At 26.7% G+C, this 26603-nt stretch overlaps 2 protein-coding genes and 1 non-coding gene across 3 annotated transcripts in view; 1 reads left to right on the forward strand and 2 right to left on the reverse strand.

Moving 5' to 3' along the window:
• Positions 1 to 22156, forward strand: part of Octalpha2R (alpha2-adrenergic-like octopamine receptor) — a 51185-nt gene extending 29029 nt beyond the window's left edge. Inside the window, exons 2-3 of the mRNA XM_070638095.1 lie at positions 19998 to 20156; positions 20229 to 22156. Coding sequence (XP_070494196.1) covers positions 19998 to 20156; positions 20229 to 21266 — 1197 coding nt within the window. The 3' untranslated portion in view covers positions 21267 to 22156. The remainder of the gene's footprint in view (positions 1 to 19997; positions 20157 to 20228) is intronic.
• Positions 11606 to 16556, reverse strand: CarT (Carcinine transporter). Its single transcript, XM_070638094.1, has 7 exons — positions 16512 to 16556; positions 15316 to 15451; positions 15158 to 15246; positions 13706 to 13879; positions 13280 to 13538; positions 12782 to 13151; positions 11606 to 12594 (listed from the first exon to the last, which is right to left on the reverse strand). Exons 1-7 carry the CDS (start codon positions 16554 to 16556, stop codon positions 11742 to 11744), a joined length of 1926 nt encoding a protein of 641 aa, XP_070494195.1. The 3' UTR covers positions 11606 to 11741.
• Positions 22157 to 26071: 3915 nt separating the features above from the next.
• LOC139088824 (U2 spliceosomal RNA) lies at positions 26072 to 26266 on the reverse strand. The gene has a single exon (XR_011544254.1). It is a non-coding gene; the product is annotated as a U2 spliceosomal RNA (small nuclear RNA).
• Between the last annotated feature and the right edge of the window lie 337 nt (positions 26267 to 26603).

The following is a 26603-nucleotide window of genomic DNA, read 5'->3' on the forward strand; positions in this document are numbered from 1 at the left end:
TTCAGCATGAATCTATATAAATATCTACGCACAGAATGTAATATAGTAAAACATAGCAAAGATTGATGATAATATTGACGTTTCTCTCATTATGCTTGCTTTACCCGTACTGGTTTGAAATTTTTGTTTTCCATCTCTTCTTTTTTTACTTTTTGTTCTACTCATAACCACAAAGCTTTTTTCCTAGTTGCTATTGCGAGAAAAAACAACAGAAAAATTATAGGGAGAAAGCGAATGAAGAAAAAACGTATAAGGATAATTGATTGTGTTTCATTCGACCACTTTTTGCCGCTTTCAAAAATTGTGGCACATCAACTCACAAAAAATGGACTAAACCAATGCTCACATTCTTTACATTCATTTTTCTTCAGAAATGTTGCTCAATATTCTTTCCATGGTGATTAATTTTTGAGTTCGATGTCTTTATTAATGCGTAAAATGTGTTTTTGATTGAAAAATTACTTTTCTATGATGCTAAAGTGGAAAATGATAGCACAAAGAGGAGAGCAAAAGTAACAAATTTAAACCCATCCTTACCGTAGGGTAGCGTAAATATAAAATTAAAGGCAAAAAACATAATTAAATATCGTAAAATTTATCTTTTTTTTTAGCCAACTGAATCATAGTTGCCACAGTTATATTTTTGCTTTAGAAAAAATGTGTGAAAATCAGTAAACCTTTTTTTTTTATTTTTTGAATCTGATCGATACACATGCCTTAGGAATAATATGTGGTGAAACTAAAAGAACATTTATGTATCTCTTTATATTTTTAAATAAAACAATGAAATATTTTAAAGGTTATATTTGCAATCCAATAGCCTATGGCCCGGGCGAGTCTTATAGATTCTTAATTTTTTTTTCTTTTTCCATAAGACATCAAAAACACATTTTATTAAGACATTTGGTTGATATAGATTTTAAAATACTCAATAGTAAATTAAGCTTTTTTTACTGTAACGTTAAAATAAAGTCCTTATTACATTTTATTGATAAGATTTAATCACAAAATACAATAAAGTATTCAATTCAAAGAAACTTAATTATAAACCAATAAGACAGAGATTAAGAAATTTAAACCATAAATTTTCTCAATATCGTCGGCTATAGTTCAGTTTATTGCTCAATTTCTCACTTAAACTGTTATAAATTTTTTTTTTTGGATTTATTGTTTTTTGAAGGTTAAAGAAAAAATTAGAAAAACAATTTTAACGACCTTTTCAATTATTTTTGTGGCATTTAAAATACTCTTCATTTTGCTTATATGAAGACATAGCGGATGCTCTAACAGTACAATTTATTTGGTTAAGAAAGCCAGAGCATTATATGAGTCGTTCACCTATTACGTAACACTTTTACATTCTGTCATTCCGCTGTTTTAAGCAGAGTTTTTTTATAAACACATACCTTTTTTTAATATTGTGAAACCTCTGAGATTAGTTTTAGCGTACTTGTGAATTCCATTTTACATTCTGAGAAACAGCTTCTTGATGGAGTTTTATTTTAGTTAAAATTAAAAATAATTCACAGTCAATAGGATTCCAAAAAAAAAAATTTGATCAATTCAGAGTTTATCTCGTTTAAATTCGTTAAAAAATTGGAAATAAATAAAAATGGTAAATGTTCTAAAATTCAAGAAAAATATGAATATATTGATAATGAAAAACATTCAAAGATGAAGATAAAGCACACAATGTTGAAAATTTACATATTTACATTTTCATATTTATTGCTTTGAAATTTTTTTTGACATTTAATTTTTGATTAATTAGTCATCAAAATAAATAATCTACTCTTGATTGGTTCAATTTTTTTAATAATCGAAATTTTCGCTCTTTTACCTCCTATTTTTTTAACGTTGAAGTTAAAAAATACGTTACTGGAGTATTTAAGAGAACTTAATAACAACTGTTGTTGATTTTCGATATGGTCTTTTTATTTTTTCCTACAATAAACTTTTATGTTTATTCCATTCGATCAACAATGGCAATTGTTACTTGTCTAACTGTATTGCACAAATTATTCTTTTTCTGGTTCAATAAGAATCCTTTTCTCATTATTTTTTATTTTTTGATCTTAAAATAAAAAATAATAAACACTTTAAATTCAAACAGACCAAATACCTAAAGCATTGTTTGAGAAGAGGATTTTGATTTTCGCAAGCATTTATTGTAATGAAAAAGATAAAAAAAAAGCACAAAGGCGTAATGGTAGACTTATCACATTTACTTGTTGATTTTTGTAGATGATTTTATGCTGATATTGATACTTATGTTGATTAAGTACATGCCAAATGCTTTTAGATTCTTTAAAAAAAGTAATAAACAATATTATCTAAATAATGAAAAACAAGAAAGATTTTCACCTCAGGAACATGATGATTTAAGTATGTAAATTTACATCATTCACTTCGACAGTCCTCAAAATAATAAAAAGGAGATTTTTTACTTCGCAAGTAACAATCAATACTTGGTTATTGAAGCAATAGCTTTTGATGCGCAAATGCCACAAATAGACACAAATAGATAGTAAACACAACAGAAAAGAGAATTTAGCGAGGAAAAAAACTTTTTTCTCCTCCACCACTTAATCCCTCGTTTACATTTCCATCTTTTAGCTTTGCACAAATGTGATGGGAATTTGAAATATTTTACATTTTCTTTTACCATTTCCTATTCATTCATCACTCAACTGATTTATTAAGTTTCAAATTATTTAGAATAAGGTTATTAAAAATAAAGCTATTTAAGCTAATAAAATGAAAAAAATTAAAGATTCTTTGAACCAAATGAACCGAGTGTTATATTAATATGATCTTTTATTTTCATAGTAATGATTCAAACAAGATGAGATATTGGTATGCATAGGCAGTAAGTTCTTTTTATTTAGTCTTTGTAAAAAATTTCTAAAACATGCAAGCATATCGAATATGCTGCATAGTGATCGATATATAGATACGAAATTCTGAATTATTCATAGTATGACGAAAATCTACAATATAATATGCAGATAAATAAATGTTTTCTCTCATATCAGAATTATTTCTTATTGAAAAAGTTATAATAAAGACATATTCATCAAAATCTGCTTGTATATTCAGAAAGCGAGCAAAAAAGTTCTGCAAAACTTTATCTAGAGCATCTTAAATATTTTTCAATAAAAAAAGGTTTAGTAAATCTGAAAGATTCGCTTATTTGATTTCTTTAATTTTAAATATTTGACTTTAATTTGCAATTAACTATTTATTTTTTCAAATATAATTTAGTCCTTTATTTAGTTTTTTGTCCCATTAAACATTTCTTTTTAAACAACAAAATTGTAAATTAAAAGTATTGAGAGTTTTTTTTAAAACAATTATAAAAATCTCATTTGAACAGTAAGTTGATGACTAATGGCACTGGATATTATCAAATATATTCTGGATATTACTTGATCTTTATACATTGAGATTTTATAAGATTCTGTGTATCTGAGATCTATTTTGTACATCGTTTTATATAAATGTTTTGAGAATTTCAGAAACGAAATAGAAAATAGTTTAGGGTCCTTCAGTGATGGTTGATCTGATCTATACTACGATAATAATTCTATGCTCATTATGTTCAATTGAGTCCTTTTTTAGATAATTAGTTGTTTTTATTGAACGTTTAAAATTTTTGTTTTACAATAAATCATATATATTCAATAAACATGAGTAAATTAAATTATTGCCATTTTTAGATAATTATTCGACGTTTAAAATGTTTTACAATAAATCATATATATTCAATTGTAAATTAAATTAATTTTTCACTTAAATAATTGTTTTTGTTAATTTTATATTTATCCATTTTTACGTTCATAGCGCACTGAAAAAGTTTTTATTTTCACAAAAAAATGCCTAATGACGATTAGTTGCTAACTAACGATTAGTGGCTTAGATCGTTAGAACATAATAATAATTTAGTATAATAAGTCAAACATGATTTCAGATCAAGTTCACTTTTTTTTAAACTTTTTTTAAGTTTTTGTGTAAAGTTTGAAAAACTGCAATTATGAAAGAACGCGATCATGCTGTGTTTAACGAAATATATTTAAAAGATGAAGAATTATTAACATTTTGTTTGATGGGATATACCTATCTCTAACACAATATAAATTTGAGTAAAAGTTTAATAAAATGATAAATACTGGTTTGTAAAGTAAGTTCTTAAATTTTTGGAAGTTTTATATGGATCTTGTTTTCAAATTATTATATTAATTTTTGGTAAACCTGGGTAAACCATAAATATATTGATAAAAGAGCTTAAAATTTATGAAGTGAAACAAAAATTCTTTTGGATAGTTAATCTAAAGTAAATCTCAAATATAAGAAAAAAGAAAATATTAAAGGTAGCAAAGTTCCTTATATCTATATCATCTCCTCCCTTATTTTTCAACAATCAAATGGTTCGATGAATAGGAAAATTCAGCACCTTTTTTAGTTTGAAAAGAGGGAAAATATAATATACCTCACTTAAACTAGATAGACACCTAAAATTGTTTTCTAAAACATGGTCAAAAGCGATCGTCAATTTCACATCGAAAAGTTATTTTTATGAAATAAATAACAACTCAAACAAATGAAACCATGGTGGTGTTTTAATTTCCATTTCTTGTATAATTGAACAGAAATGCGATAATTAGAAAAAGAAATCGCCGTTAAATATTTATGGATATGAATGGCAATGATATAGCATTGTGAGAGAGATAACATTAAAAATACGAGAGATGAGAAAGAATGTGGCTGATAAATTAAATTAAATTGCATGAAAATAAAATATTTTTATTTAGACATTTCTTTACATTTACTCTCCCCATTTTGCTATTATGGTTGCTTTTGCTATCGTCCGGCCGTTTTTGCGGTTCAGTAAACGATTCTCAGATTGCCTCATCTTTCTTCTCCTTTATATATTTTTTTCTTTTCTATTGTATTTCATGTTCTGAGTGTACTATAGAAAAAAGCAGCGGAAAAGAATGGAGACATATAGGGTAAGAAGAAGTAAAAAATTATGGTTTCCGCTCTTGCACAAACAAAATTTTTGTCTTCATGAATTCCTCTGTATGTTACATTTACAAACATGCGAGATGTATGAGACATCATCAGTTGATAAATTGTGAGTCAATGTGACATGTAAAAATGTGATTTGTATGCCTCACTATGCAATAATAAAAGTGTCAATAAAATTTTTTATTTTATTTATTTATAGGTTTTGGACCAATTTTTCATTCATATATAATCATTTTACTTTGACAAAGATCCCGTTTAATGTCTCAATATTATAAAAATGAAAAGTATTTTATGATTTAAAATGCTTCACTTATTTTTACGCTGATTCTGTGTCAGTACACTGTTGTTTATGTTAAAGGAATCAAATTACGGTCCCCTTTTCATATGGCCTAATGGTAGCAATTTTTGCTGACTCTTTTGCTATCCAACTTCAATTCTAAATGTGTTGGTTTTTATAGTACCATTAAGGAAAGCGAAGATGCTCGCTTTACCATACATGCCTACATAAAAACATTCGAATTATGGTAAATTAGAGGACATTTGGTTTTTCTTTACGAGATTGGAATGAAAGTGAAATAAAAACCATTGAATTTGGTACCGTAATTCATCAGATAATAATTGAATATCAAGTGACCATTTTCTTGCAATACCAAATTTTGCTCTTTACATTTTCATTAAAATTGCTGTAATAATTAAATTGACCTATTTATTTGATACAAAACTTCTTAACAATATTTTTTAAGCTCTTAATTAAGACAATCTAATCAGATATCTCAATGATATGAAAATCAAAACTATTGAAATGAATCAAATACAAAGTCTGCAATTTTTATATAAAGTTATTTTTTCATTGTTGATTATATTGGATGTAATAAAATTGCAACTGTTTGAAATATACAATTTTTCTATAATATTAATATAGATTTTTATCCATATCTTTGTATGATACAATATTAGTAAAACTCTGAAAGTGACAAGCTCACAAATATTATGGTCTACTGCTACTCGTACTGCTTTTACTCCATCTCAATATAGTAAAGTACATACATACATATAATACCATATGCTGCACAATATTGGAATCATAAATTTTCCAAGTGTGTTAATGTTTTTGATAGGTAACAGGCCCGAAGCAGATATTTTACTTCACTTACTCTACATTTGCTTCAGATAAACATGAACATATTGATCAAGGAGTTGTTTCTTTGCACCAAATTTAGTTTGTTTTTAAAAATTAATAGATAACATAAGTAATCAAGCCAACATTTTCCTAGAATCAACTTTGAGCTGTGTTTTCTGGGAAGCGCTTTTTCAGCAAGCATTCAGAGATTTTCAGTCAATGAATTTAAATTTACAGCGTTAAATTCAACACTGAAACAAATAATTTTCGAAAATATAGTTTGCTTTAAGAATGATTTTAGATTAAGTTTGTAATTCAAAAAAAAAAAAGTTAATACAATATAAAAAAATTTAAACTGTCGCATCATTTTTTTTTTGGGGAAAATTTGACGAAAAGAATTGCAACAATTCAAGGGTACAACAAGTTCATCTCTTTAAATATATTTTTCGCATTTTATCACTTTTTTTCATAAAAACCCACTCTCCAATTTACATATAAAACGATTGGTATCAAAGGAAATTTCTGCATTATAAAAAAACATAACCTTCAAAAAAAAACTGAAAATTCTGTTACAGAAGGTTTCATTGGATTTTAAAACAGAAAAAAAACTCATCCATAAAATTTGAAACATACATATTTTACCATCCTATACATATAATACAAGTGTTTTATATTCTTCTTTCATTTAGTGCTTTCACATTTTTTAAACCACTAAAAGGCAAATAAAATTTCTTTGTCTCTCACAGTATTACTAAAGCATTAACAAAAGGCAAAAAAAAACATGCATACCTTAGCGATATTTATTAAGGTTGAAATCCTTTTGGCTCGCTGCACTTTTCGTATTATCCCCTCAGAAATAAATGATGATTACTAAACCACGAAAAGCATAACTTATACACAATACACAAAAACAACATTGCGAATCACAGTTGTATAAATAAGTATCAAAAATGGAGAGCAGTATAATTAAAATCTTTGTGTAATAATAATGTGTACGCTTGTGTGTGGTTCACAATGTAAGGACTCATTAATGTGAGTTGAATTAATATCTTTTTTTGAGACATCGCAAAAAAGAAGAATTTGTTGAAAAGAGGAATAAAAATGTTTTTCTTACTTTTCTTATATATAACTTATCACACGTACCACCATATTTTATATACATACATATATTCAAAATTGTTGAATTTAAATTGTGTGCCCAAAATTAAACACCAAATTTGTTACATACATCACGAATTTAATTTTTTTTTTTGTTTAAAAACCGAAGAGAAAAATAATACAAGAAAATAAATTTTTAATAATCCCAAGCACACATAATTCTTGCATATATTTTCCTTCGTTCTGTTTCAATAAATATAAATGTAATTGAGTTACTTCATACTCCAAGAGCTCGCTTAGCTCTTATTTTTGCATTTATTCCTATATTTATAAAATTTTCCCAAAGTTTATGCTTTTATTTTTTAAAAGCCAATCAAAGAGAAAAAAAGGTTTAATAGTATTGTATGTCAAAATGATTTATTTGATTAATATTGCTTAATACCTATTCCAAATCAATTTATTTTTATATAATTTTATCAAATAATATTTCAAGTGATTCAATTTAAATCTTCTCTGAAGAGAGCATTTTTCGTCAGTGCTATCTATAAAATTTGTATTTTATTTTGATGATACATAAGGACCATTTTCAGAACAGCGTATAATATACATTTTTGGATTATCTACTTTCTCGATTTCCTCAATGCAAAAAAAACCCAAACATTTTTTTGTCTAATAATTTTCATTATCTGAAAATGAAGATTATCTGCTTCAATGTAAACAGCTCTACAATCCTCAGAGTTTATATGAAATAATCTTAAAATTTTCATTAATTATGATAATTTCACTTCAATAAATTTACAACTCTAAAACAAAAATACAGCTTAATTGGTATTGTCGTGAAAAGAAACAATTTTTCAGCGATTAATACATAGCACAATTTGTTAGATACAGTAAAAAAAATTTAAATTTATAAATTTAAAATTTAAATAATTAGACCCAAAACGCAAGTCATTTTGTTAATATCATCATAATTATGACCTCATTTCATATCTATGGTTGCCGTTTTTTTCCTTTTTCTATTATATAAGCGTTTAAACTGCCTTTACAATGCATATTTTCCTTTCCAAGTCTTAGACCCTTATTATTATTAGTTTTTTTTTTATGAATGGGTCAAAAACACAAATTGGCTCGACTTTTTGAATCTGTCAAATGACACATCAAAATCATTTCGTCACAACCATTTACGGCTTTTTATGTTATATCACGCGGAATGAAAATAGCAGAAAAAGAAACAGAATCGCCTTTAAACTGATAATATTTGTGGCGGCAGGATGTAATCATCATCTAGCAGTATGACATTAGCAGACACAATGGCGTGACATTAAAGTTACAAAGGCACTAGTTTGAAGGTTGTGAATGTTTTTATTGTCATTTTTGAGGTTGATGTATATGATGTGAAATAGGAACAAAAAATAAATTTTTATATTCCATTTTTGTCCTATTCGTTTTTTATCATACATCTCTCATGTGTATGTTAACTATGTTTGTGTATGTTTGTTTATTCGTACATGTCATTAAATTACCTCATGAAGAGCAGTAAGTCAATCAAATTCTGATTTATTTTTATTGTTGAAAAAAATTAAATTTGAATTTTATAGTTATTTCCTATTAAAATATTATGGCGTTAATGACAATTACAATTTCGTGACACACATTTGTTTGCGTTCATAAAAATACATTTTGCGTGCGGTATAGATTTAAATGGCAATAAATGAATATGCAAATATATTTTAAACAAGTTCTAAAAATGTGATGTATATTTTCATTTAAAATAATGATAAATTTTTTCAATACGTGCACTTGTATTTTTTTTTAATATTATTATGTTTCTTGGAATATAATATATATTATGCCGTCAGATGTTTAAATAAGAATTACCGCATAACCACGGACATTCAATATTTCAATTTAAAAACCTATAAAAATAAAGGAATAGATATAAAATAAAAAAGATCTACAATATTCGCATTTATTTTTTTAATAACTCACTTTGTTTTTTAGGCCTGGAAGTGTCTTAGATCTGGTATTTTTAGTAGCTGATATCAATTACGGATCGCTGGGTCAAAAATACGCTTAAGTCCCTCGATCAATAACACGAGAGAAATTTTCGTAATTTTTTTCATACATTTAAACGTTTTCATTTTAATAATACCTAGTAGGGATTGGAGAAGCTTCCATCCCGGGATTGCGGGATTGAGAATTCATTTGATGTTGATACAAAAACTTCAAGTTTAAAGTCTAAAATTTAAAAAAATTTAAGAATCACACGTTTGAAAATCATATCTAATAACAAAATATAGTAATTTCATCCACAATTTTAGAAACCAAAGATCTCAAAAGTTTAGACAACACAATTCTGTGTTGATTATGCTTTCTTGATATCGGGATTTCCCGGGGAATCCCGAAAAATCCCGAGATCCCGAAAATTCTATTCTCGATCCCAAAAATCTATCGAGATTGGGATTTTGAGAAGGAATGATGTTGATATCTTGATTTCGGCTTTGAAAACACAAATCTTGGCAATTTTTTGGCATTAACTTGTCTCGTTAACTATTTAAAATACATTTTTGTCTACTGGAAATGATTTTTTTAGCCAAAAAATTTCTAATAAAACTATTAGTATTACATTTATACTGGAATTCGGCTAAAACTAGATATTTTTTTCTTCATCCAATCCCGGGATTGAGATTTTGTCCCGGGATTGAAACCCCTAATACCTACCTAACAAAGATTAAAAATTCATCAATTTTCGGTCTTTATTCTACTCGAATACTTTCTCAAAAAATCGACATAAATGAAAAAAATAAATTAATTAGCTTAGTATGGAAAGTTTTTTTTTAATAATAAAGTAACTTTTAGAGTAATTGTTTTAAAGTCTTGATTAAAGACAAGAATAGAGTTTCATTTCATTTTTTCATTGCACTTTAATGAGTGCATATAATAATAAAAAAAAAAACGAAAAAGAAACATCGTTATTATGAATAGAAGAAAAAGTCACAATTCATACCTTGCCATACTTTAATTCATGATGATGATCACAACACAATGCATCTCATTAATGTGAAAGTTTTTCCTTTATTTATTTCTGTATGTAAATAAGCATGAAAGGAAATCTACAGAAAATGGTATGAAATGGAAATGTAGACAGAAATGGTAATGAAAAAAGGAGGATTCTTTAGCATACTGTGGTTATTTTCACATTTTATTTTAATGAAAGCGCATCATAAAATAGAATTATTAATTTGAAGGAATCTTTTTCTTCCTTCATAAAAATTCCATTTCTGAATACGGAATTATCTTTTTATTATGTTAGCGCATCTTTACAAAACGAAAAGGAACAAAAAAAGAAAAACTTCAGGTGAATTGTAAAGATTATAACGATGTTAGTAAATGCCAATTTAAAGCATTCCTTTCTTTGTTAATATTTTCTTCCAAAAGATACGAATTTGTTTTGCTTTTTTATTAATGTTCTATGTCATCTTATGAAACAAATACTTTTTTAAAATCTTGATCAGCCCTAACTAGACTAATTGTCAAACTATTTGGAAATTTAAAGGAAGCTAGTCAATATTTTGAAAACAATGCTAATGAATTTTCTGTCAAACAAAAAAGAGCTGGCTTTAGATTTTACAATGGCTCTTTTAAATTTAAAATCATCATACTTCAAACTCTTGTAAGTTACTTGCTTATAAAAAAAAATAGGATATTTTTAAGGGTAAATAAATTTAAAAAAAAATAAAAGTTTTTAAAAAGTTTAGAATGATAGAAATCTCTGCGCGTCATTTAAAGTTCATGATAAGACGAAGCGTTTGAGACATGCGAGAAGCGAACAGGAAATGATTTATTATCTTTTGCCCTTGTAGTAAGCGTTTTCCAGTAACAAAAGACTAGAAAACAAATTATGAGGCAAGATGAAAGCGAAATAGAATAGAAAGAAAAGCAGAAAAGTTTAAATGAAAAACTTCATCGTAAGCTGCTGAAAAAATCTTTCAGGGATGAAAAAATAAAAAGTATATATTCAGGATCCACCACAACAGCTATAAACGTTTTTCTTTATATAATCGTATGTTATCAAAAATAAATAAATAATATTATAAGTTGGTAAGCATGTTTGTTTATAAAAAATGTGGAATAAATTTATTTAAATAAATAAAATCACAAGTAACTTTCAATAAAGTAAGTTTATTAATCATTTCTAAATTTATTTGATTCCCAACTTGAAAAAAATAACTAAATAAATCCGCTTTTAGGTATTCATAAACTTTCCAACAATTTAAAATATAATTCATTAAATAATATATAATTAACATGGCAAATTACAAGTATTTACATCAATTTCATAAAATAAGGAAGGTTTGAATTACATAGTTTTATCTCTTTTGAGCCTTTTTAAACAAGAATATATTATTATTAACAAGACGTAAAGGAAAAAGGAGTAGTTTGTAAAAGTTTTTCAATATTTGTACAAAATGTCAAATTGTTAAAGACATTTGTTTTAAAACCAATAAGTTAGTTGCATTGACCCAAGCTCTCCGGTTTTTTGTGTATCCATAACACTTGGTTGTCGCATAAGTTTTTTCATTGTTTGACGTCTCTCTGTTCTTCTTGCTTCAAGTGGCGTCTTTTCATCAATTGTTGATGTTTTAAATGATATCACCTGACTTAACTCAATGTCTTCTTTTGCTGCTAAATTTTCATACGAACCAGATGCTGAATCAAGTGTAGTTTCAATCGGAATACATCTTAAGCAATCATTATAATTCCAATTTTTTCCATATTCTTCTCCTTCTTCAATTGTTTGCGGTAATCGAGAATGAAGAGTTTCAGGCAAACGTAATCCAGTAAATCCACCAGCTGTAACAAGCCATCCCATTATGAATAATGGTAATCGTAGATTTTCTTTTCCCAGATATGTAATAAATGGTATTATGATAAGTCCCAGACCACCAACATAGCTTGAGAAACCAATGCCAACACCTCGAGCCTGTGTTGGATATAGTTCACCCGCAAACGGATAAATTATCAAGAAAGATCCACAAATCATTGACTTAGATATAAGATACAATATAAGGGTTCCCATTTCAGCATCTTCAGGTAATAATACTGTTATTACGCAACTAATACCACCAAGAATCATAAGTAAGCACATTGGCCATCGTCTACCATAGCGGTCCATAACAAACCAACATAAAGCATAACTCGGCAGTTCAACCAGTGATGACAGAAAGAAGCTCAATGGTGGATTACTTCCTAATGACGGCCCATAATAGCTCAATCCCAAATAAACTGTCTCATTCGCAAACCAATTTAGAGTGATGAGAAATGTTTTCATACGCATATTGGGTGTTCTAAAAATAAGAAAAATATTAAGAATGAAAATAAATAACAAACATCACGACTTAAAACCAGAACAATTAATCAAGTTCTTGATTCAGATATAAAATTTTTGAGGGCTGCAATGCTATGTATACACTTTAAAGACACTCTTTTCTGACTAACTTTTTTGTTAATATTTTTTTTTCTTCAAATACATACTTGCATAAATCTGATGCTCCAACAGTACGGTCTTTCCTTTTACTTTTTCGTTGTTTCTCTTGCAAAACGCGTTCTTCCAATTTGCTATGAAAGGTTTCAGGAAATTCTTTTCCATTTATTCGCGCCATTGTTTCAAGTATCTTTAGTGCATCTTCTAATTTACCTTTGGCAAGCAGCCATCTTGGACTTTCCGGCATGATGAAAATGTACAAAAAATAAAGAAGAAATGGAACAGATGTTACGAGACTGAGAATGAACCAATCTTTAACGAATACTGTAACCAATGCAAGACCCATAAGGCCAAATGTATAGAATGTGCAGGTCATGACTGTAACAAATGAACGATAATTTGGTCCAACAAGTTCTAATGCTAAAAATAAACAAGAAAAATGTTGTGTTAGAAATTTTCTTAGGTAAATTAAAAAGAAAAAATGTTAAAGCTTTTGACACTGAAAGCATTCAAAGCTTTAAAAGGACAAAAATTTCAAATTAACATACCAATTATAAATGGAATTTGGTAAACAGCCGGTATAGTAAGTCCAACAACAATTCGACTTAATGCCCACATACCAAAGTTAGTACTAAAAGCTGTGATAAAACTTCCTATTAATAATGTTCCTAAACATGAAAAGTATGAGAAACGACGTCCATATCTGTCATTAAGCATCCCAAAAAAATATACTCCAATCGGGCCACCAATGTTGAGCGCTACTAAGCCTAAAGTAGGATAAATATCTTTTTCACAGACTAAATCGTACTGATGATATTCATATATGTCATTTCATAAAAGTGAATAAAAATTATTATTTACACAACAATAAAAAATAATAATCATGAGTTAATAAGGTGTAAGAACATGTAAATTAAAAATATAATTAACTAATAATTAGTTTTGTCACACATTAGATTTCAATTAGCTCTTACATCAATCACAATTGAAGATTGTACATCTGTTTTATTATATTCCCATCCATTATCACAATGCTGAGTTGGCAAAGATTCGTTTGGCATAAAAGATTCAAGGTTACCCTCTTGCAAAATAAAATCCCAATCCACAGCATATCTCCGGCATTTATCATACACCTGTTCTCCATTTTCCTACAAAGTAAAAGAAATTCATTTAAACTAGCTAAGATATAAAATAGTACAACAGTATCTAAGGAGAAAACTATCGAATGTTAAAAAAAAAAAATATTTTAATTAAACAATTTTGGGAAGAATTTATTCAAAGCTAAATTAGCAGAATTTATCAACCTAATTTTAATATCCATTTCCGATTCATTATTCGAGGAATTTAAGTTCAAGATAAATCTATTATCTGACATCCTTGAATTAATTTATTGGGGATCTAAAATATTGTAATTTAATAATATATTTTATTCAAAGATAAACCTTTGTTACATAAAAAGTATAAAAAATCTTTTTGACACAAAACAATAAACAAACAAAAAGCGACAGATTTTGGTCTTATTATTATCTTATTTATTTTCTACATTTCCTTTTCTTATTTCCATCTTTTATTTTCGTGCTAAACTTTGTTCATCCTTTTCTTATCAGAAATAGAGTTTATTCCACGTTCTTACTTCATCACACATTAAATTGAATTTTCAATCGTCAATGTCGCATTGGTGTGGCATTCATTGATCAAAGTCGAGGTTATACGTATTATATTGTATGATATGTATATACAGAAGAATAAGGAGTAAAATATACATAAACAGAAATGTGGAACAGATGAAGAAAAAACGAGTAATGTCAATGTTATGCAGTGAAAAAACATAAATCTCAAGAGTGTTTATATTGTATACCCACCTCCATTTTTTCTATATGCCACATTATATTGAGAAAAATTGATGCCGACACCAAGCACGCGAGTCACATAAGTTACTCTGATAAAACGTAAATCTTTCACTCATACAATAATATGCTCATCTATGTTATTTTTGACTTATTTTATCAGGATATTGCATTGCAAATCACGTGCTTGCTATTCTAAAGCGAAGCTCTTTAACAGCTTACGAAACACTCTAAATTTGTATGAATGCATTTACATACCATAAACTTTTTTTTTACATTAACATATTGGTTTACGATAATTCTTAAAATAACACTAATCATATCTTTTTCCAAAAATCTAATTTTCTATAAAAACAAGTTTTCAGAATGCACTAAAATGTGTTTTTTATTCTGAACAGAGAATTAATATTGATAAAACAAAAAACGAGAATCAAAAGAATTAAAATTATTTACCTAAATGCCACATATGAAAAAGTGACGAGAAATTCTTTAAATCGATTTTATTGTGTCAGCTTAAACTATTTATCTACTTTAGCTAAGAACTTTAAAGTAAAATTTATTTAAATTCAATATACTCACAGTAAAAGAAGGTATTGATAATAATTTCTTATGTTCTTCTGAAAAATTCATTAATTGTGGAACTCGACACCAATAATCCTTAGGAGTATCTTTGAAATATTAACAATAATCATATAAAATTTGCAAATAATAAATAAAATGTCAAATCTTCTGCTAACCAGCCATAAATATTTGATTAAAAGCACAAAACCCGCAAGGAACACACGCTGGCAAGCATATAAACCAAAGTAATAGTTTTTGATATTTTCCAAATTCTCCTATTGATGGTAAAAGCTCGTCTAAATCGAAAGGTTCCTGTTGATTTAAAATAAGAAAAGTCATAAATTAATCGATACTGATCAAGCATAATAATATGCAAATTTTACTAAAACTGTTAATGATTTCATAATTGATTAGATTAAAAAAAATCAAATATTCAGTTATGGTTTTATAAATTACGTTTTAAAAATTACATGTACCAAGATTTACAGCAAACGCATGCACAACACTAAATGTATTAAAGAATTTTACTAAAGCAAAAATTTTCCTGAGCGAATATATTCCAACTTTGCTTAAAGAATGTCGTAAAGAGTCTCAATTTATACAGAACTCAATGTTTGTAGAAAAAATTTAATAAAATCATTCGATCGATTTATATAAAGTCAAAATAAACTCGTATTTCACATTACCTAAGTGCTTAATGAACCGATGTGTCATTGGAAAATGAAATCTATATAATCCAGATAATGCGAAAAATGAAAAGAATCATTGATTTGTATTTTATATATTTTTCGTACTCCACTTAACTCATACTTGTTCAGGATATTGCAAATATACTATATATACTTTTTAAAAAATGGTGATTCAAAATGAAATGTGAAAGAATAAAAATCTTTAAAAAATAATTAAAAAAAGAAGTATAGTAATAAAATATTCTAATGTTAGTAATGTAAATTCACTAACATTTATTAAGATCAAGAGCTGCGCCAGGACGACTGAAATAATTTTTTATTAGGAGAGTAGACTATTCTTTCTATTTTTTAATTATTTCATAAATTCAATTACATTTCGCAAAATTCAGCTCTAAAGACTTAGGATTTTTTTATACTATATATGAATCAATAGTACTTTCTTTGAGAATACGGAAAATCAATACTACAAATGAATGTTTATAATTTAATCGTATTATATGACGGTTCAACAACTTAAGCTTAAACTTTTTTTTTTTTACTAACTTGACATTTCAAAAATAATTTTTATTTTTGAAATTTATTTTTATTTTTAATTATTTGGATATATTTAAATATTTTAGACTATTATATTTGTCATCAACAGTAACAATTTTTTTCATATAAACTCTGTTTTTTGTGCTTACATCATCGCAATATGTTATTTCATCTTCATTAATATCTTTGACCATTTTGTTTATTTTTTTTAATTATATATTACTTTTATGATAAAAATATTTTACACCAAAATTATTCAACTAATGTTTCTTATTTATTAATAATATTTTTGCACTAATTTATACTTTTATAACTGTTTATAACTTTATAAAAAACATTTTATTTAATTTTAATGTTGAAACACATTAAAAAATATATACTTTTGTCTATTGTTTAAGACCTCTGCAAAGAATGTCTAGAAGGAAGACAAGTTAAATTAGTTCTAAATAAATAGAGAAAAAAAGGAAGTTGCTTTTAACATCAAGTGCAACACCGTGCAATAGTAGGAAATTCTATTCAACTTGAGTTTTTTTACTCATTTTTCTCTCTATTCACTCACAAAATATACCTTAGCGTTCCATAAACGCTCAATAAATGAATTGTTGTAAGATTTAACATGAGACAGAACGTATTGAATGAAACCTTACAATATCATTCTCACATTTATTATTGCTTATTAATAATTAGACTTTATTGATGCTATTAATTTCATACCTCTGAAATTCAAAACATGAGCATGAGAACATGAGCATTCAAAATCGACGGGAAATTATATTATAAATAATCTCCCTCTACTAAAACTAACTAAGAACAAAAGAAAAATCACATAGAAACCTGCTTAAACATCTAATAAAATTTAAAGGGAAATTTCACAGATGTAAGATAACATTAAATATTATTTGTTTATCTTTCATTGTTTTAAATTTAATTATTAACTTTAAATAATTGAAAAGATAGCAAAAAGTTTGTTTGAAAAACAAACATTTAATGCAGTTAGGAAAGTAAAAATAACACAAGTATAGATATGGTCATTCTTATTCGACAGAAGTGCATCTTTCTCAAAACAAAGTTAAACATTTCAACAACTCAATGACGACTACACCTATAGTTGTAAAGTGACCAAAAATCATCTTGAAGTTTTTTTAACAGGAGTCTATGAAAGATCTGTGTTCTATACTTTTTAAATATTAGAACTCAGGATTGAATGCGATAACAGGACAACATTTTTCGCAAGAAGATGTTGAAATAAGGAACATAAACCTGTTCAAGAAGAAAATCTAATTATCATTGAATCAAAGATTATTAAATGAAACTTTCCATTTTTTAAACGAAGGAGTTTCGTTAGACTAGACGGTCAGAATGCCACAATATCGTTATTCCTTTATAAAAATGTAGTAAAAATTGAAATTAATATATTCTAGATTTTTAATTTTTTTTTTTTCATACTTAACAATCGATAAGTAAGCATCTACTTATCACATCGTTTGTGAATTAATTAAACGTAATGAAAGGTGCTCATCATAATTGAGATAAGTGTATAAGTCATAGAAAGAAAATAAAAAATAATGAATGATACTAATCAAAATAAATGTGCGGTAGTTACTTATAGCAACGAAATGTGAATCAGTTTTATATAATCAAGATTAAAAGTACACTGAATCACGCAGTGTACTTAATGAATATAAATTTATTACGAATGTGAAAAAACACTTTTCTTTTCTTAACTCTCAAGAACTATTAAGGGTAAATCTACGAAGAAATTTATAGACCATCAATTTTAAATTCACGCTGATCTGAGTGCACAAAAAAAAATTAGAACTAGACAACAACTTGCCATTATCTAGTTACACAAATTTATCCACTTGAGATTATTAATATTAATATTGGTGAAATAAAAAAAACACCCCTAAATAAACTGGCTGGATATATTGAAAACTCAATATCCTTCCAATTTTTTGAATCCATTTAGTTTACTGATGGCATGCCTTCACGTATTTCATATGTGTAATTGCAGAACGTGCTAGGATATTGTACTTTATACGAGTACATCTAAATGATGGTCTTCGCCTTACTTCTTTGTCTTCGTTTAAACATGAAAATACGTCGTAAAATGAGCTTTAATAAATTCCAACATGTTGATAATTATTAATTTATTGTCCATCTGCTTGTCAAGGCACTTAAAGCGTGCTTATCTTGCACGCACATAAGTTTTTCAGCATCTTCTTTTTTATGAGCAATTTTTTCGATTAAGAAATCAGGCGACCTTATACAGCTGAAAATGTCTAGCATTTCTAATTAAATCTTTAAAATTCTTCATGGTTGAAACATGTTTGATCCTTAAATTTAAATGTAAATATCAATGAAATACTTATTTTATTATCTGACAAATCAGTTCTCTCAGTTTGATCATAAATTTAAATGTTAAACAAAATATTCAAACTTAAACGTTTGGTACATCCTAGCCTATTATAAAGACAGCAAAGAGTATATATGTAAAAATTAAAAAAAAAAAAAAAAAAAAAAAACATTGTTGCCAAAAAGCATAAAAAAGTAAAACATTTTTCTTCATATTCATATACATATCTGTTGGAAAAGTAGTAAACATGTATATATTTGTTCAAATTAATCTTAATGTATATACCTAGGTCAGATCTCGTTTAAATAGACTTGTTATTTGTACGAAAGAATATGTACATGAACATTTAATGTTAAGAACTTTTTGTGCTCATACAAATAAAAGTTTTTCTACCATTATAAATAAAGTTTTTATTTCTCATCACAACATTAATTTGTATAAAATGATGAATGAGAACAGACTAAAAACCAACAAAAAAGTTATTTTAGAATTGCTTAGTTGTAAATTTAAGCAAAATCTTTTAGATTCTTAATTGAAAAACTATCTGCAATGCATTTCAATATTAAATAAATTTGAAAAAACAAAAATTTTTTTTGTGAATATAAAAAAAAAAAAAAAGTTAAGCTTAAGCGACATCAACATCTAAGCCACGAAAGTAGTACTTGTGCCAGTAACAGAAGGAAAAAAAAAAACTTTCTGTATTGGTATTTTATGATTTTACCGACCGATATAATATGAAAAAATTCCATAATATTTAAAGGGAAGATACGAGATGGTTAAAATGAAGCATAAATTCCAAATAATTGAATCGACATGAGAAAATCGTCCAGCGGTTTCAAACAGCAGTTGGAATGTGTATTGTTTAGCATATATTTTTTTTTTTTGCTTGTTCTCTGTTTTCATTATGAAAGAAAATGGAATGATGTGAAAATTAAAAATATTTTTCATGATGGAATTTAGAAAATTTTACTACTTCTATTTCCATTTCTCTTAATACGTATATAAAATAAAGTAAAGCTTGATTTTATTGATTTTTTAATACATTTAAATATCACAATTCTACGGTATAGTATTTAATCTGTTGTTATATATTTCATTTGCCAATTCTTTTCACATCAAATCAATTTAAGTATTTTTTTTTTATAAAGATAGCGTTATGATTTTTTAATTTACTGATAAGGTCTGTTGATTAAAAAGATTGCATTCAATTTAAATGCGGATTATATAGGTATAGAATTTATAAGTAATAATTTTTCTATTTACTGTCTTCTATTTTTAGCTTTCTGAAGATATCGGTTATGTGCTGTATAGTGCTTTAGGCTCATTTTATATACCATCATGTATAATGGTTTTTGTTTACATTCGAATTTACTATGCTGCAAAGGCTCGTGCAAGAAGAGGTATACGGAAACAACCAAGAAAACTGCCAAACGAACAGGTTAGAATAAATAATAAAATAAAATGAAATGAAACAATAATAATAATAATAATGTTTTCATTATAATTTTAGGAAACAAAGTTTTCAAATCCACGGACTAACATTCCAATGCCCCCTGGTCCAAGTGCTTCAAAAGAATGTTCAATGCATAACGATTCAACTCAAATAGCAACAATAGAACAACAGCCAAAAAATGGTGCATCTACGTGCAATAATAATGGTGCGCCTGGATTAACAGATCAACAAGTGCCTGGCACATCAGTAAATATATCAATACCTATAGTAACCTGTGATTTTGCTTCCGATGTCTCGACAAGTGAAGCTGGTGCTGAAAATGAAAATGATATATATAAAGATACGTTGCGAGTAGATGCAGTGACTTCACCGCAGGATGGTAAGTCACGTTTATCACTGTCAATAAATGACACATCAAATAATGATTGTTCGGCGAATGATAATCCAACAATGTTTATAGAAAAATCAGATGGAAGTGATATTAAAAAATCATCGCCAAACATTGGGCGGTGCCGTGCCCTTTCAGTAAACATTGAAACTGATGCAGTGAGTGAATTTGAGCCATCAAGTAGTGATTCCGGTGTAGCTAGTCGATGTGCAGTAGTTAAACCATTAAAATTTCGTCTTTGTCAACCAATTTTCGGTAAAAGGTTTGCAAAATCAAGTAATAAAGAACAAAATCTCAATCATCAACACCATCATCACCATCATCATCATCATCAGCATAATAAAAAAGTGAAAAACAAAAACCAAAAATCAAGCTCAACAACCGTGCAATCAAACTGCGAAATAGAACCTGCTCTGCCCAAAGTTAAACAGCGTGATCCAGAGAAAGAGAAAAGACGGATAGCAAGAAAAAAGGAGAAGCGAGCAACTTTAATTTTGGGACTTATCATGGGAAGTTTTATCGCATGCTGGCTTCCATTTTTCTTCCTTTATATTCTAACACCTGCCTGCCCTACATGTGAGATTCCGTCATGGGCGTTTGCATTAGCTTTCTGGCTTGGTTATATGAACAGCGCTTTAAATCCTGCCATTTATACAATATTCAATAAAGATTTTCGTCGAGCTTTCCGTCGTATATTGTTCAAGTGATGTTTATCTTATGTATGCTGTTATCGATGCGTCACGCGTTCTATTGAGAAAGCAACAGAAAAAGCTATGATGGGTACAAGAACACCATTGTACGGCGGCTATTTGAGACATCATTATTAAATAATTTTTAAGAATATATATAGAAAATATTATTTAAGTTTTTCCAAAATATTTATGCTTTTTTTAATGATTTAAATTAGTTATCCGATATAATTATTATGATTCTCATAAATTTGTAGCTTTGCAAAGAGAAATATTTTCATATATAAAATCCACTCATTCTTTCAAGATGGATTTTCTTTTTTTTTTTAAATTGTTGATAGTGAAATTAAATACAATAAAGAGAGTATATTTTTCTGAAACTAAATAATATGAATATTTAAAAAAATACAGGGAATCTTTTATGTAAAAGTTCATCTTGCAACATTCAAAGAAAAACCTGAGAGGAAGAGAAAGCCAGAAAAAAATCATTAAATTTCCATCATCGGGATATGACGATAAAAAAAGAGAAAATAATTATTATTATATATAAATGAAATAATAATAAAAATATATTTGTAAAGTTATAACATTAAGCAAATGTGTACAATATTTATACATACACCTATTGTTAAATAATATATTTATAAGCAAAAAGAGAAAAAGTATTGTTGAAATGAAAGATGAAAAAAAGTTTAACAATTAGAACCGGTATGTTGATTTTTTTCGCTCTTTTCATTTTTTCTACCCTCATTGCGTGTATATGTGTGTAAATAACAACAAAACCTCATAAAAAGTTTTTCTTTTAGTATTCAACATATTTTCAATATTTTTTACCCTCTTTTCCTCGTGATTTACTTTTATCAATGTGGGTATAATATAAGATGTTTTTTTACATAACTGGATTATAACGTAAATGTTCAAATACATATAAATTTAATAAATATGAATAATAATTAATAGAAAAAAATCATAACACCAACAAAAAAAAAACATATGAAAAGAAAATTTAAAAAAATTATGACTAAGCGAATTAGGAACAATTTTCAATCATTTAAAGAATGATAAATAACATTAACAATAAAAAAAAATCAATAGATAAGTTTTTATAACCCAATAAAAAAATGTAAGTTAAAATTTTACAGATACTACCAGAAACGTAATTATTTAAAAAAAATAATAATAATAAAATGCATAGAGACACAATAATGATGAGGCATACAGATTAATCTGTTTCAGAAATAAATTAATGTAAATTAAAAACTTAGAAAAAAATTTCAATTTTATACTTTATAAAAACTATATGTTTTCTATATACAAATATATTTTAAGACAAGATTCACGAAGTAATCAATAGTAATGAAAAAAAACAAAAAGAGAAAGCAAGAAAAGATGTTCTTCTTTCACAATCATGAGCAATATAAAGTTTTTGATGTACACAAATATTGTTCTTCTACAAAAAAATATATTTCCTGTAAAGAAATAATACAAATATTTTTTAACATAATTACTTTTCACTCTCTTTAATACAATCTCCCGAATGTCATAGAAATGAAGCGAAAAGCGATCCCAAAAATATTGAAGCTAATTGAAAATTAAAATTTTAAAAATATTATCATACGCCGATTTCACTAAAGTGGATCATCCTCCATTTTGGATTATCCAATTTAATTTTTTAAGATTATCTCGAAAGTTTTCTTCAAAGTGACGGTTTTAAAAGGACTTACGTTTAGGTTTTTCCGTGAAGATTTATGACATTGGGGATAAGTGGGGTCTTAAAAAATTTAGTGATACGTAACAAATGAGCAACTCATAGTTAGAGATTAATTCCCGATGAATCATGTAAAAAATTTAATTTCTAGTTGAAAAAAATGAGAAAACAGCTTACACGAAAAGTTTTCATATACATAGGTATTCTTAAAAAAATCAATTTGAAAGTAATAAGCTTGAAGCCTTTTTTCTTTTAACTTTTTGCTTTCTTTCTTTCGTTTTGTTTGCAAATTGATGTTCAAGTTTTCTCAATGAATCTAACGTCGAAAAATTTACATGTGCTCAATTTGTTCAAGTTTAAAAGTACAGTATATAAAATTTTTATGCTAAATTCGCATATTTAACGATTCATTATCATTGTGTTTCCAACTGTAAAAATAAGATAACAATCGTGGAAAAGAAGAGTTAATGCGATTAAAATTGAAAGGTTTTCGGTAACTCAAAAGTAAACATTCAAACTTTTGAATTCATTACTTCTTTATAATGCTCGCTTTCACTGGTAATGGCTTAAAAAAAATTGAATGATTAATACGTGATTTAAAGATGTACAAGGGCTCATTTGTATTATAGAGAGAAAAAGTTTTAAAAAAATTAAGTATTTTAAGGAATATAATTTCAAATGGATGATGTAAAGCCCCCATCATCCATTCGAATGATGTGTGAAAATCAATTCTAGCCTATATGCTTGTGTACACACAATAATAAGAACTAAACAACATATGTATTAAATACAATATTAGTTTTTTTAATGTTCTATTTCGTTTAAAAATTGTTTAAAAAATTCTAAATCTGTTAAAGTATGACTCGGTCTGATAAATTAATAATGTTTTCATCCGTTCATCATCGTGTTGTCATCAAGTTTTTAACTAGCTAATATTTAAAACAAGGTTGCCACCATCTAGGTTTTTCACATTATGGATATAATGATGGTAATTTTAAAATGTTTTAAATTACAATTTAATTGTCAAAAACATGTTTTTGGTGGTTATTTTTTTGCAATTTTTAAATGTACAATATTCATCACAAAACAAATTCTTTATAAGTATTTAAATTTATCAATTTTTATGAATTACTTGAACGTTCATGATTAACGGTTCTTCGTTTTTAATCTTCAACAATATAGAATTAAAAAAAAAATGAAATGATCTTATAGTATTAAAGATTAAAAACTTGGAAGCCAACGTGATGAAAATATATAAAACATAAATAAAACCAGAAATTATTTTATAAACAAAACATTAAGTTTTTTAATTGGCATCTTAAAATTATAATGTAATGTTTAGAGAACTGAAAATAGCAAATTTTTTTACAAAGTGAAGTTCTAAAAAAAATGATAAAAATGTGAATTAATTCTTCCAAGAACCTTTTTCAAAATGTTAATATTTTTTTATATTCAACAGTTTTACAAAATAATATAAAATTTGAGAATAAAAGCTCTTGTTTTTTACAATGACCAAATTTACCATTATTCCAATAATCTTCATTTTTATTAAGAGCGAAATTTTTTGCTTCATCGCTCATTCACTCATTCACCGGTCCGAACTTCGCACTGAGTGCTGAATTAAAATCGCAACATATTTTTTCATTAAATTGTTCAAATCATGAAGCTTTTATACTTAAAAAAAAAAGTAAAACAACTCGTAAAATGTTAACTTCCATATGTATGTGTATTTATAAGATTTTTATACAGAACCAAGTGAGTAAAAGAAGTATTTATAAATTTCAAAAAAAAAAAAAACATATGACCAACTTATAGAATTGAAAGTTCTTTACTGTCTAAAAATCTAATCAAGGTTTAATTTTGTTATATTCTACATTTAAATAAATTCTGATAAGGATCGAAAAAGTCGAGTTTAAAAATACAGACCTAAAGACCTCTTATTCAGTTTCTTGTTAACATTTGCCAAATAATAAGAGTCATCATTCTATTTTATTTTTAATTTTATATATTAAATGTTATGACGTAAACATATTTTAAATTAAATGAGAATAACTATCGGATAAATTAAAAAAAAAAAAACATTAATCTTGTTATTATGAAAATACCTAAATTAAGAAGAAAAAAAAATCAAAAATAATAGCATAAAAATTGTATCGTAAGCATTTTAATTGATGTTCATAATATAAATACATTTTTCGATATAAATATATGTTTGTCTTTTATTAAAAATATATCAAGAAGAAAAACATGAAGATATTCAGAAACAAGAAAAAATAAATAAAAGCAAACGATGCAATCGAATTAATAAACACTAATATTTAATAAAATGAATTGATTAATTTAATGATATATATTCAAAACATCCATTATCCATAGGTTTTATAAACAAATTATTATACATCTATGTCATAAACACATCTAGCAAAAAAATAGTATATTTCATATATTGTCATGAGAATATCGTGAATGATTTTGAATATAAAATAATAAATTAAAAAATTATACCTAATAAAAATGAACAAGCTCATATTTTTATTCGTTTTGGAAAATGAAAGAAAATTTATAAAAATCAATTAATAAAAATGAATAATTATTTAAAAAATAATTAATATTATGTTTAATTTACATTTATAAGAATCGGAATATATATACAAATATATCGGTATGTATACAACTTTGATAGCAACGATGTTCTCATGTTTGAATAAGAGGAACATCTAAACTTGACTTATACCATAAACAGATGGCAGCAGTGGCCATTCAAAGTCTTCTGGCCACCCTAGCTTAATATGGCTACAGAAATTTTTAAACACAAACATCTTACCTTCAACAATAAATTTTAAACCGATGTTATTATACCAATTTATATTCAGGCATTCAACGCATATTTAAAGCTTTTTTATGTGAAGCAGTAAAATAAAACTCCATTTAAATCTTAGGAACAACATTCATATTAACCCGTTCAAATTTTTAGCAAGTTACAATACATTCAAGTCCATATCATTACAACGATACCATCCGCGGTATATTTTTCTTCATCCATTCATGAACTATTTGTTTAACCTTATATTGTCATCAGACCACTAATGCAAGGTAGAATTGTTTATGTAAATTATTTATTTGGGCCGTTCCTAGAAGTACTGCAATACTAGGCCAACCCGGACAGAACAGAAGCAAGCTTCTTTGTTTCCGTCATTTTCCAAAAATCAGTTTAACATTTGTTTGTTCTGCTATGCAGAAACTACCAGATGTTAAGCTGATAAGAACAGATACTACACTTTGATCTTAGCCATTACAGCCGAGAAGCGATAAATTTTCAGTGTCAAGTCAAAATATATGAATTCTTAATTTCTGGTGTCACTTGCGAAGTATATGAGCAAACTAACATTAATATATAGGAACCTTACAAATTCATTTTTTGTACTTGTGAATTATGTGACCAAATTTAAATTTATATGAGAACACTACAAAACTATTTTCTACGGATAAAAAATTTATCAAACTCCTTCAACAACAATAAAAACATATAAAAAAATCATGCAAAACGTCAGTAATTTAATTACTTATATGCTTTAGTAATTTAATCAAAATCATGAAATTGAAGGTAGAATTGAAGACATGTAACAAATAAAATTTATAGTCCTAAA

This window comes from Chironomus tepperi, unplaced genomic scaffold (genome assembly GCF_022539635.2).
Source record: "Chironomus tepperi strain 1889 unplaced genomic scaffold, CSIRO-AGI_Ctep_v1 contig_170, whole genome shotgun sequence".
In the NCBI taxonomy this organism is placed as follows: domain Eukaryota; kingdom Metazoa; phylum Arthropoda; class Insecta; order Diptera; family Chironomidae; genus Chironomus; species Chironomus tepperi.